At 46.4% G+C, this 13,987-nt stretch overlaps 1 protein-coding gene across 1 annotated transcript in view; it reads right to left on the bottom strand.

Annotated features, from left to right (window-relative positions):
* dpy (dumpy) overlaps positions 1-13,636 on the bottom strand; it is a 51,451-nt gene extending 37,815 nt beyond the window's left edge. Inside the window, exons 1-16 of the mRNA XM_011298871.1 lie at positions 13,586-13,636; positions 13,071-13,266; positions 12,266-12,370; positions 11,878-11,994; positions 11,413-11,660; positions 11,098-11,347; positions 10,766-11,011; positions 10,572-10,691; positions 10,339-10,472; positions 9,970-10,207; positions 9,463-9,585; positions 9,117-9,251; positions 8,798-9,031; positions 8,212-8,727; positions 402-8,018; positions 48-290 (exon numbers count right to left, since the gene is read on the bottom strand). Of these exons, the coding sequence (XP_011297173.1) occupies positions 48-290; positions 402-8,018; positions 8,212-8,727; positions 8,798-9,031; positions 9,117-9,251; positions 9,463-9,585; positions 9,970-10,207; positions 10,339-10,472; positions 10,572-10,691; positions 10,766-11,011; positions 11,098-11,347; positions 11,413-11,660; positions 11,878-11,994; positions 12,266-12,370; positions 13,071-13,266; positions 13,586-13,636 (10,573 nt within the window). The remainder of the gene's footprint in view (positions 1-47; positions 291-401; positions 8,019-8,211; positions 8,728-8,797; positions 9,032-9,116; positions 9,252-9,462; positions 9,586-9,969; positions 10,208-10,338; positions 10,473-10,571; positions 10,692-10,765; positions 11,012-11,097; positions 11,348-11,412; positions 11,661-11,877; positions 11,995-12,265; positions 12,371-13,070; positions 13,267-13,585) is intronic.
* Positions 13,637-13,987: the final 351 nt, after the last annotated feature.

The following is a 13,987-nucleotide window of genomic DNA, read 5'->3' as shown; positions in this document are numbered from 1 at the left end:
ACGTGTCTATTCTATTGTCTAGCAAAACAATCGGTTAATGAACATACAAGCATGGAGGGGATCACCCGAGGGGAACTCTGGAGGGCAATAACACTGAGGTCGTTTTCGGTATATTCTGCAGGCGGCATTGACTCCACAACTGGTCTCGCGACATAAATCCCCTTCTTTGCAGACACATACTTGATGTGGATCACCGTAGCATCCAGGTGAACAGGTGCATTCGAATCCATTCGATGTCTCACGACATTTGGCGTTGATACCGCAGGGTCTTCGCAGGCACTCGTCGCCCCCTAAGAAAGATGAAGCAGATGCGTGGAAGAAGAAGTGGAAGAAGAGGATGAAGAAGACAACTCAGAAGATAGATGGGAGAGAGATGTAGCTGTGAAGAATTCATAATTTACCTGGTTTGCAGTTGACCAAGGGATTTCCGTAGTGTCCTGGTGGACACGAGCATTGGGCATGGCGATCAACGACTCGGCACTGGGCATTGAATCCGCAGGCGCCGTGCTGGAGGCAGGGATTTGTGCAGACGCCGTCAGCGCTGCATTGTTTATTCGGATCGCAGTCCTCATTCCTGTGGCACTCGAGCTGGTAGCATTCTCGACTGGGCTCGCCCTGATATCCCTCAGGGCACAGGCAAACCGCTCGGTGACTAGAAACCCTACAGAGGGCGTTGATACCACAGGGTGAACCTCCAACGAGACACGGATCCTCGCATCGTCCATTGGTACACGAGAGGGAGGATGGACAATCGGAGTGGGTGCGACAGCCAGTAATGCACATACCTTTTGAGCAAATATAGCCCTTGGCGCAGGAATTACTGGCGTCGCACTTGATCCGGCACTTGCCACCGTCGCAGAGTTCTCCGCATGAACAATCTCCATTACTTCCACAACTCTTGACGCAGTATCCAGTCTCGTCGCATTCGCAAGTTCCGTCGCATGGAATCATTGATTTCGTACAGCTGACGAGAGCATTTCCATAATAATTCGGTGGACAGCTGCACTGGGCGTCGTGATCAACGACTCTGCAGCCAGCGCATTCACCGCATGCTTTGCCACCCTCGCAAGGATTGTGACATCTGTTGTTGACGCAGGCCTCGTCGTTCGGGCATGAGAGATCGCTTCGGCAGCCCAGCTCGCATATGCGATTTTCGCATATTTGATTTGTCGAGCAGTGATCGTCGGTGTTGCAGATGGACTTGCAGACACCCTGGTCGCAGCGTTCGTCGTTCAGGCAGTCCCTGTCGCTGCGACATGCAGCAAAGCAGGCGTGACCGTAGCAGACGTGGCCAGGCAGGCATGATGCCTCGGTGGAGCAGGACAGGTAGCTCCTGCGACAGCCTATTAGGGGATCGCCAATCAAGGGTGGCGGACAGCTGCACTGCTTCTGGTGATTGAATACGCTGCAGTCAGAATTTGTGCCACAGCAGTCTGTGACACTGCAGGGGTTGATGCACTGATTATTTATGCAGGCGAGATTCTCGGGGCACTCGAGATCAGCCCGACATCCGATACGACAGACTAGACCCTCGCAGATCTCACCACTCCTGCAGTCCTCGTCCTGTCGGCACAGTGACTTACAGATTCCTGTTGCGTCACAACGTTCATTGCTTAAACAATTGGCATCGGAGGAGCAGACCGGTGAGCACGTGCCAGCGACACAGGCCATACCTGGAATGCAGTCTCTGTTCGCGTCACAGAGTGGACCTGGACTCCTGGAGCAAGCGATCCTAGCGGATGGATTCGGAATAAATCCACTGGGACACGCGCAGGATGCTCTTTGATTTATCACAGTGCATTTGGCATTGGGACCGCACGGTGTGGCTTCGCAAGGATTCATACATTTGTTACCAGAGCAAGCCTCATTGGCATTGCAATCCTCGTCAGCCCGACAACCATAAGAGCACATATTGTTGAGACAAATGTGTCCCAAGAAGCAATCATTATCCAGACGACACGTTAGGAGGCAATTTCCTTTGATGCACTTCTCGTTGAACGCACATTCATTATCAGACGAGCATACTGGCAAGCAAACATTGTCCCGACATGTGTTGCCATGACTGCAGTCGTCGTGGCGGTGACAGGAAACTGGCAGTCTAACGCACTCAACTTCGGAATTTCCAGTAAATCCTGGGGGACAACTGCAGCTCTTGATGTGACTAACTACCCGACAATCCGCGTTGATACCGCAGGCTGCTCTCACAGAGCACGGATCCATGCAGACACCATTCAAACATCTGTCTGTCAGATTGCACTCTTCGTCTGATTGACAAGACGGTCGGCACACGTGTTCATAGCAGTAGGTGTTGGCAGGACAGTCCTGCGAGTGGGAACAAACGACTGGTTGTGGCCTGCAACCAATTCTGAGATCATTGGCATCACCCTCGTATTCAGGACGACACCTGCAGGTGCCAGCATGAGCTATAGCTGTGCATTCAGCATTTGGACCGCAGTTAACTCTCGCACAGACGTCTGCGCATTTGGGAATGCCATTTATTTCAATGCATTTGGCTGTTGATGGACAGTCTGCGTCTTTGAGGCACTCCACTGGAACTTGACAGCCGCTGTTATAGGCATCACCAACAGTGCCCGATTGGCAGTGACACTTGTACGTACCACGGACGTTCGTGCAGACTGCGCCGGGAGCGCATGGCGATGTTGCGCAAAAATCGATAAGATGGCAGCCCTGGGTCGCCACTCCGGTGTATCCTGGTTGACAAGTGCATATTTGATCGTGATGACGAGCTGTGCAGATCGCATTGAGACCACAAGGATTGTGAGCCAGACAGGCAATTCTACATTTATAATGCTCGCAAATTTTCTCGTCGGAGCACTGTTCGTGATTCTCGCACTCTATCGGCTGACAGCCCATTTTATCGTCATAAGCGTCACCGAAGAAGCCTTTATCGCAGGTACATGTGGCTTTGTGATTGTCGGATTTGCATTGAGCGTTCCTTCCACAAAGAATGAGATCGCAGGAAGGCTTGCACTCGGCCTGTCCCAAATTATTTTTAATGCATTTCTCGTCGTAACCGCAGTCGTGATCCTCACTGCAACGAAATTCTTGTACGCAGATGTTATTCTGACAGAATTGATACTCTGGACATGTGGAATTTGTCCTGCACGTCGGCATGCACAGGCCATTGATGCACAATTGATCAGCGATACAGTCTCTAACGGTTGTGCAGAGAGATGTGCAAATTCCACCGTTGCAGGATGCCCCGGTTGGACACTGACTGTCAGTTTTGCAGTATTGAACAGGTGTGCAACCAAGATTTGGATCACCAGTGCCACCGGGCTGACAAGTGCATACCGCCGAGTGATTCAGTGGTGAACAATCAGCGCCGTGTCCGCAGACATTCGGCACCGAACACGGATCCACGCATTTATGATCGAAACATGCATTGGGAGAACCACAATCGCTATGATAATTGCATTCATTCTTGACGCACTCGACTCTGGGATTACCTTGGCTCTGTCCTGGACATCTACATTGTACGATGTGATTTCTCACGTGACACTCGGCATTGCGACCGCAGGGTTTATGCTGGCCCGCAACATCACACGGATTTCTACACGTGTTGTCGATGCAGGCGGCTGTCGTTGGACAATCAGAATCACCGAAGCAATCTCCTGGTTTCTTACAGCCCAATTCGACTGGATCACCGATCAGTCCGCGTGGGCAAGTGCAGGTGTAAGTACCCTCTGTATTGTGACAGATTGCGGATGGATGACAAGGATGATGGAGGCACTCGTCAATATCCACGCAGATATCACCAACTAGCTCGAAGCCTTTGTGACATTTACAGATGGCGTTGTGAGCAACTGCCACACAATTTCCATAACCACAGTTGACTCTGTTGCAGGGGCTAGAGCACTTGTTGCTCTCACTGTTGCAGTATTTGTCGGTTGGACAATCGTTGTCAGTTAGGCACTCGACTTTGAAGCAGCCAGAGGCATCACCGATGAATCCTGGCTGGCACTGACAGCCCGCTTGATGATCAATCACTGAGCATATGGTATTCTCACCACAATCGACGATTGAACAGGGATCGATGCACGTATGATCGACACATTCCTGCGAGTCTACGCAGTCGTTATTATCGTGGCATTGATTGGGAATTAAACAACCAGTTCCAACAGGATCACCAGCGGTTCCAGAAGGGCAGACACATCGATAACTTCCGTGAAAATTGACACATTCAGCGGTGGGATGACAGGGATGTTCATTGCACTCGTTAACATCAATGCACTTGTCGCCACCTGATATGAATCCGTGACTGCAGCGACATTTTCCGTTGATGCAGACTTCGTCACTTCGACAGCCAGCGTCGGACGTGCAGCCAACCTCGCAGATACCGTCGACGCAGTGCTCTCCAGGTAGACAGTTGCCATTTCCGTAGCAGATTTTGACGCATAAACCATTTTTGCATCTCTCTCCGTGTGCGCAATTGGCTTTTGATGTGCAAGTGCATTGGCAGAGGCCTCCAGTGCACTGATGTTGTGCCGGGCACTCGTGATCGGTTGAGCATATGCTTGGGACTCTGACACAGCCTTGTTGAGGAGTTGGATTACCCTGGAATCCATCGGGACAGAAGCACTGGGTGTTGTGTTCGATACAGCTGCAGATTGCATTTGCTCCACACACATTATCCTTTGCGCAGGGATTCTGACAACGACTATTGATGCAGGATTGATCAGCCGGGCAGTTCTTATTACTTCGACAACCGAGAATGCAGACGCCGTTGTGACAGTTTTGATCTGCTTGACATTGACTCGGAGTGACGCAGGGAATTACGCAGACATTGCTGACGCATTTTTCACCCACAGCGCAGTCATCGATGGATCTGCAGACAGCTTTGCACTGGCCATCGAGACAATTACCATCTGGACAATCAGCTGATGATCCACAATAAGTGCTGCTTCTCACACACCCATGCTGAGGTCCTTCTACAGATGGCACGAACCGATGAATGCACTTGCAAATCGTCTCGCCATTGACAATCTGACAAATGGCATTTGGACCACATGCATTTTCACATGGATTGAAGCACCTGTGATTCTGACATATTGCGTGTACCGGGCAGTCTTTATCACTCCGACAAGATCCCTCTGGCACGCATCCAGCCTCGTAAGGATCACCGACTTGTCCCGGTTGACACTGGCAGACTGGTGAATCCTTAGCGCCAACAACGCACACTGCGGTGGGATGACAGGGATTTGGATTGCAAGCCTCCACCGCTGCACAGCTCACGTCAGCCACTGGATTTGGTTTGAAGCCAGGTGGACACTGGCAAATTGCACGATGATCGTCAGGGATGCAAACAGCATTGATGCCACATGAGTGCTCGTTACAGGCGTTATGACAAGTGTGGGTCAACCGATTGCAGAGTTGCGCTGGTGGACAATCGATATTGTAAACGCACGGTACTTCCTTGCAGCCACTGATTGGATTGTTTGGATCACCAGCGTATGATCCTAATGGGCACTCGCAATGGGCCTCGTGATTATTGACAACGCAAAGAGCATTTGGCCCACAGGTAACGAAATTGCAGACTGGAAGACAGACCAGAATATCTCCGGACGATCTGCAGGCTTGATCTTCAGAGCATTCAGAATCGGTGTTGCATCTGTTTTGACGGACACTCTGGCAGCCTCTCCGATCATTTGGATTTCCTGAGAATCCTGCCAAGCACTCGCAGGTGGCTTGATGATTATTGGCGATGCACTGAGCGTTAGGGGCGCAAGTGAAGGTTTGGCAGATGGGAATGCACTTGAGGACACCTAAGGCATCAGGTCGACAGGCTGCTATTGACTGGCAGTCACCATCGTGAATACAGTCCGGTACCGATGGCTTCTCACAGCTTGATGACACTGGATTCCACTCGTATCCATCCTCACACTTGCAAGTGTGACCTGAAGCGTCGGCATAGCATCTCTGATGAGCACCGCATACCACACTTCGACAGGGATTAACGCACTGATGGATACCATTATCCAACAGACAAATGTGACCAACTGGACAGTCTGTGTTATGTTTACAGCCTCCCGGGACATTAGACCTATCAACTTGGCAGCCATCGACGAGATTACTGGGATTCCCGAAGTACCCGTCGATACACAAACAAGAGGAGACATGATTCTGAGTAATGCACAGGGCATTTGGGCCGCATTGGAGCTTAGAACAAGCGTCTACACATTTACGCACCCCTTTACCTATCTGGAAGCAAATCTGCTGGGGCTGACAGTCAAAATCGTTTGAGCAATGGCCAATGAGACGACATCCTTCAGAATCATTTGGATTTCCAGTGTATCCAGAAGGACATATGCAGTTGCCATCCTGGCAAACGCTCTTGGGGCCGCATTTGACGTTCTGACATTTGTTGATACATTTACCACCGACGCAGGTATAATCCATGGGACAGGGTACATCAAAACTACATCGACAAGTGGTGGGATCACTACAGGGGCCAGGTTGTACCGCGGAGCAACCGATGAAGGGATTTCCAAAGAAGTTCTCTTTGCATCTACAATCGTAACTGCCAATCGTGTTGATGCAAACGGCATTTGCCCCACAAGCATTCCCATTGCATTCGTTAATGTCATGACACTGAATATACGGATTACCAGCGTAACCAGGTGGACAAACGCATTCTACAGCGTGAGGACTAGCATGGCAATGGGCATCAATTCCACAAGTGGATGTTGTGCATTCAGATTTCTTCTGTGCACCACAACCCTGATAAGGATTTCCCGTTGTTCCAGGATTGCAGAGACATTTAAATTCAGGAAAATCATACTCACAGTGTGCATTAGCTCCACAATCGGGGAGACACTTTGGTGGTTCAATAGGCGGCATGCAGAGTAGATCTGGATGACCAACGAAATACGGATTACAAACGCACTTGTTAGTCTGTGGATCACAAGCAGCACCGATACCACAAGTAACACCTTCACAACGATTTTTGCAACGACCACTTATACAGACACTTGGCTCGAGACACGGTACATCCTGTGAGCACATATCGGGTATACACTGACCACCTGGAAAGGGATTACCCATGAATCCCTCGATGCATTTGCAAGTTGGTCCATCGTAAGACACAATACACTGAGCACCACGACCGCATATGAAGCCATCGCACTGGGATACGCACTCATTGTTTTTACCCTCTGTGAATCCAACGACACAGCGACACCAGGGGGCATGCTTATCGGGTTCGCAGTAGGCATTGGGTCCACACGGTACATTTTCGCAGGGATTAACACAACTACCTTGGACACATGCTAGATAATTGTCGCAGTCGTTATTACTCGAGCACTCTTGACGCGGTTGAATTGCACCAGTGCATCCACCACCGTATGGATCACCAACAGTACCACGTGGACATTCACAGATGTGTCCACCTCGATTATTAATGCAATAGGCACCGTGACCGCAAGGATTATTCGCACACTCGTTGACATCGACACAACCGTGCTGAGGATCACCCTCGTAACCTGTCTCGCACATGCATTTTGGTGGATCACTTGGTGTGCATTTGGCATTCATACCGCATGGAAAACGCTCGCATGGATTTTTACACTTATTACCATCCAATGGATCTGTGTAGAATGGAGGGGGACACACACATTCTCCGGGCTGGACGCATTTCTCATTGGATCGGCACTCGGTGTCACTTGTGCACCGCTTCTGGGCGGGGGCGCACAATCCATTGTATGGATCACCACCGTAGCCGTGGGGGCAGATGCATTGGTGAGAGCCAGGTAAGTTTATACACTCGGCGCCATAACCACAGACCTGGCGGCCTTCTGTACACTCGTTTATATCCTCGCAAGAACCGTCTGGACGCGTGCTGTAGCCCTTTGGACAGGCGCAATAACTTACTCCACCGGCTATTGTGATGCATTCAGCGCCTGCCGGACAGGATTCACCCTTTGAGCAACTAGCCAGCATGCATTTGCCGTCTACCAGTTTGTAGGGTGGTTGACACTGACATTCGATTGTATTGCATTCTGAAAATCAAGGGAATCCCAGCATGTGTCAGTGTTCACGAGTAAAACATGGCGGAAATTATGAATTCTATTGAAATTGCAATGCATTGAGTATTTTCTCAGAATAAAGAGGCGTGTCTATAAATTCTCTTGATGCGTATTCCCGCAATCATGAGTTCTCGAGTGAAAAAATAAAATATAAAACATTTCTTACCTTCGCACAGAGTAAATGGATTTCCGTTGAATCCAGATGGACATTGGCATTCATAACTTCCTGGCAAATTTTTGCAGATAGCATTAATACCACAGGCTGGTTTATCCCTGTGCTCCATGCACTCATTAATATCCCTGCATTTACCAGTCTCATGATCACGAGTGTATCCTCTCTGGCATATGCAAACGCTGTTACCAATAAATTCATCCTTGATGCACTGTTCACCAGGTGGACATGGTGTACTAGGTCCACATATGTGAGGTAGATCGGATTTTTGACAGCCACCGATGTAAGGATCCCCCGTCGTTCCACTCGGGCATTGACACGAAAAAGCACCAGCCTCATTATTACAAATTGCGCCTGGTGGGCAGGGATTACCCGCGCACTCATCGATATCTGTGCAGCCCCCCTTGATACCGGGTTTACCAGTGTAACCATTTCTGCAGAGGCACGTGGCAATATCATTCAACAGCATACAGTGGGCGTTGGGACCGCAGAACACGTCTTCGCACGGATCTGAAGAGAAGAGAAAGAAAAGGCGTGAGTATTTAGGACGAATGAATATATTTAAATATTATAAACCCACGTCGACAGTCATTTCCAACATTTGGCTCGGGACACAGGCATCTCTTCTGTGGATCGCAGATGGCATTACCCGGGCAATCACCATCTAATTCACAGGTAACAACACCAACACACTTAATATATGGATCTGGATCTGGTATAGTGCCTTCGGGGCATGCGCAATTGTAGCCACCCTCGGTATTGGTGCAACTAGCACCATGTCCGCAGGCATCTCCTCTCGCACATTCATCCACATCTTGAAAACAAACCGCTCGCATTAATCATTCGTTTGATTTTTTTTTATCTCCATGGATTTAATACTAGATGGGGTAAATACGTACCGATGCACTGCTTGAATGCATTGCCTGAGTATCCGGGCTTGCACTGACATGTAAAACCTCCAGGTGTATTAGTGCATATTGCGTTTCTGCCGCAACGTCCTGAGGGCCCATTTACAGCGTCGCACTCATTTATATCTGCAATTTATCGATTTTTCGCGGATTATTTGACACGAAAAAATCTACATGGCATTATTATCGATAAAAAATGTAGGAATACCGTGAAATTTTTATTCTTTTTATTTTATCGAGATATTTAGCGGACATTGAGTGGATGATAAGTGGTCTGACCATTTGTGGAATAACGTGGGTAAATTGGATGGAGATGATGGTATTTAATGGTACTCACCGACACAACCGGCTGATATGTCATTCGGATTGAAGGTCCAGCCATCCTGGCAGATACAGTACGCCTCGTGACCATCAGGCTTGCAGTATGCGTGCTCACCACATGTTACATCATCGCATGGAGCTGAAAATAAGGGAGAATTAAAATTCACCATAATGAAAGTTATGGATGAGCCTGTTTTATCACACGTAAGGCTACAAGTACTTAATTTACGAGGGATAAAAAGAGAAATAATAGTCTAATACTGATGGGTGTCGAGAATATGACCCATCGTCCATTTAACATCCACGAGGGGCTATTATTTTAATACGCCCGGTTCAGAGACAGACTTTTATCGAGGTTTAACACCGTGGAATAAAGGGAAAGGCTTTACAACTTCCTCATGACCAGCCCCAACTGTTATCAAGTTGGATCTTTCAGTTGGAGTTGATGTCCTGGGGGTAAATACTCGGATATTCTTTATAAGGTGATGTTAAAAATATTGATATTCATTTATTTTATGCATACCTTTGCATGGTACATGCGGTGGAGTACCGATGAAACCGGTCTCACAGGCGCAGTGATAACTTCCTCGGGTATTTGTGCATACCGATGATGGACCACAGGGATTTGCTGCACACTCGTTCTCATCCATGCATTCAGCACCACTGGCCTTGAAGCCGTCCTTGCAGAAGCACTGACCCTCGATGCACTCCGCGTTATTGACGCAGTCGAAATTCGATTTGCAGAGAGTTGTTACGTCAGTCTGATGATCGTTAAACAATTTTATTATTTCAATTGCAAAAGATGATTTTTATCAACCACTGGATCATTTAAGTCTCAATAAACCAGTGGATCATGATAATTGAATTCGGAATTGAATGGATAAATCATTACTTGATCACAAGCAACTGATGGATTGGGATTGCCGGTGTATCCTGGTGGGCACTCGCAGCTGTAACCTGGCACAGCATTCCTACATACAGCATTAACACCGCAGGGATTCTCCAGGACATTGCATTCGTCGATATCTAATAATCAATAATAATAGTTGATGATGCGGTGAATCCTTCGTGGGATTGATGGGATAATAATGATTCAAGTATATGAGGGACTTAAGTTAGTCTAACCAGTGCACTTATTGAACGGATCTCCAGTGTAATCCTGTTTGCATCTGCATTGAAAACTTCCCAGGGTATCGATACACTCGGCATTCTCACCGCACGGATTTTTCTTACATTCGTTAACATCTGTTAATAGATTAATCAGTTAGTGTGATAATTAATGAAAATTTAATGATAAATTTGTTAGAAGGATAACTGACTCTCGCAGTGGATGAGACCCTGTCCAACGAATCCCTGAGGGCAAATGCACTTGTACGATCCTGGGATATTAATGCATTTGGCATTAGCAGCGCAGGTATTGTCCCTCGAGCACTCGTTAACGTCGATACAACCGAGAATAGGATCTTTTTGAAATCCATGGAGACATTGACACTCGAAACCGCCCTCTTTGTTAACGCACTGCGAGTCTTTTCCGCAGGGACTGCTCAGCTCACACTCGTTGATGTCTTTTTCACCCAATTAATTACGGAGTAATGGCTTTATTAATTATTCAGTTATTAGCGTGATTGGTCTGATATTTTCTGATAAATACCGTGACAGCCTGTGAAGGGATCGCCGTCCATTCCATCTGGGCATGAACACCTGAAGTTTCCCTCGATATTCGTACATAATGCTGAACGTCCGCAGGGACTTCTCGTGCATTCGTCAACATCGGTGCAACCTGAATCAGGACTACCCTCGAATCCTTCAAGACACTCGCAACGATGGGCACCTACCAGATTAATGCAATTCGCATTTCGACCGCAAGTGTTGGCGTACGCGCATTCGTTTATGTCTTCACACTTGAATTTATAAATAATTGGAGTATATCACAGGTTTTGGTTAAGAATAATCAATGGATACTCACGCTTTTGTAGGGATTACCCGTAAATCCTTCGTGACAATTGCAGGTGAAATTACCGATGGTATTTTGACAGATTGCATTTACACCGCATGTACCCTCGTATTGACACTCGTTGATGTCATCGCAGTGTATCTCACCATCACCAGTGAATCCTGTCTTGCATTTGCACAGAAAATTTGTCGGCAAATTACAACACTCGGCATTATCAACGCATCGTCCTGCCAACACTGGATCTTCGCATTCATTTATGTCTGTCGACAATATAAAAATATATACATGGGATTATGTATGGATAACCAACCGTTAGTCAAACGGTTACTCGCAAATTCTGGGTTGTACGTAAAATGGAGACATTCAGGAAGTATGAGGTATTGCACGTAGAAATTTTTTACTTTAGTATCTGTTTATGCACTTTTTTTATAGTCTTTGTGGATTACGGATGTTTTTTTATTATTTTTTTTATTTTACCTTCGCAGGTGAAACCATCACCGCTGTAGCCGGGGTAGCAGGAGCAGTGGAAACCACCCAGGGTGTTCGTACAGTGGGCAAAAATATCACAGGGCCTGTACTTACACTCGTTTTCATCTGTAAAATAATTTAAATTTTTTTATTGCTATCTATTCCATCGTGCGGATTCTCGTGCTGTTACTCGGATGATGGAAAATTGTTGTGATGGTTTTACGATACAGCTGTTGCTCAACATCTCCAGATTTTAAACGTTGAAACGGTAGATATTTTTTTTTTTATTGCTGGTGTACGGGAATAATACCGTGGTAGTTGTAAAATAAATTGGCAATTTCACATGACAATTTTCGTGCGGCGATTTGATTTGTAGATTTTTTTTATCTGTACTCACCTGGCACTTGACAATTGCATCCGCCGAAGCCATCGTTGCAGTGGCACACCGAGTCAAGGCACACCCCATTCTGGCATTTTGTGCCATCGTCTTTTGTACAATCGTCTGAGGAAAATAACGAGAGAAAATTATTCAATGGAAACTGGTGAAGGGAGTGAGTGCAATATACTAGTCCAGTTTTTTTTCAATATCTCGAAATCTATTGGAGATAACGAAATCATTCTTGGGACCTTTTTTGTAGTGCGAAATGAGATCTGTAAAAAAGATTCAGATGAAAATTCCACTATTCCTGTTGAATCCATCATAAATTCCACGAACACTTGTTGCTCACTGGGCAATGCAACTATCTTTTACCCCATCCATTATTTTTTCTCTAGCAATCACAATTCACCAGATAGCCCTGTCCACACATAACAGCACAAAACTGGTTAATAATAAGGAAGAATAATAAAAATATCCGGAATGTGTGCGTGACTGGTGGATCACAAACTGCGTGATGAGAGACGTATCATAACGGTAACACTAGGTGCCCACGCGGAAGAAATACAAGTAAAAAATAATAAATAAAAAAAAAGACGAATGGCAGAGCATAAACCGATGGAGCTAATGCTCGTCAGTGACTCTTTTTACGATATTTTTTTTTTATATGCCTCCTCGCCCTGTTCTCGTGCTCATCCAGGTGGAGAGTCTTTTAGATTCTCATGGTGCTGTCACGCGATATTTGTTGTACTGTCTTACATTTGTTATCGCCATTGTTATTTATTTATTTAATTTTTTCAAATCGTGTGAATACATCGAGGAGTACCTGTGCACTTCAGTGTGGCCCGGTCCTCGTCGGCACCGAGGTAACAATCGTTTTTTCCGTCACACAGTCTCGACAGCTCCAGCAATTGCAGAACATCCGTCGACGCATTAACTTGACAACCGAAATATCCGTCTTCAAGATTTAGAAAGAATACCTCCCGCCTCGATCCACGTCCGATTCCTTTGATGGAATCCGCCTGGAATAATAAATTGTTTTAAATTATTTAAATTTATTTGAGAATCTGAATGAACTCCAGTAACTCAATAGCGAAATAGTAAAGCGATGGATTTATCTTGAGTGCTATCGACGATAGAGAAAAATGGTTGGGGAATTATTTGGAGGTCATTGAATTTCGAAGATATTTGATGTTTTGACATTTTCTTTTAAAATCAAGGGTTTTCGAGATAAATTCATCGAAACGGAATTCCATTAATCTTTCTTTACTACTTGTCTATTAAATTACTCATACGTCATTACAAATGACGCAGTTAATTACTATCGGTGATTATTCATACCGGACACGAGGACAGGAGAATCCACGCCACCAACGGCCAAAGATGTTTCATCTTCGCTGAAAGGGTATTAATAGAATAATTAAAATGTTAATTGAAATGATTTTCCAGTAGATGAGTCTCGTTATCCTCTGGATATTTCATTGTAATTTATTTTTTACACTTGTTTGAACACTTTTCAGGTATCACTGAGCACGAAAAATTTTTAGTTGTCAAATGCCTAGGTGGATCCATGGAGAAATAATTCAGAGTGAATAGATAAAGAGAGTAATTCACAGGTGTCTAAACAACATGTATTTGCGGGCTGAGGGAATTTGTGCTGAGAATTTATGACTAGACTGTATTAAGTCGTTGGAGAATGATGATATGATGGCAGAGGGGCGGGCTCCAGAGGACGATGCACTT

The sequence above is a fragment of the Fopius arisanus genome, unplaced genomic scaffold (assembly GCF_000806365.1).
Source record: "Fopius arisanus strain USDA-PBARC FA_bdor unplaced genomic scaffold, ASM80636v1 scaffold00012, whole genome shotgun sequence".
In the NCBI taxonomy this organism is placed as follows: Eukaryota; Metazoa; Arthropoda; class Insecta; order Hymenoptera; family Braconidae; genus Fopius; species Fopius arisanus.
The sequence above is the reverse complement of the archived record's forward strand: the minus strand, read 5'-3'. Positions and strand labels throughout refer to the sequence as shown.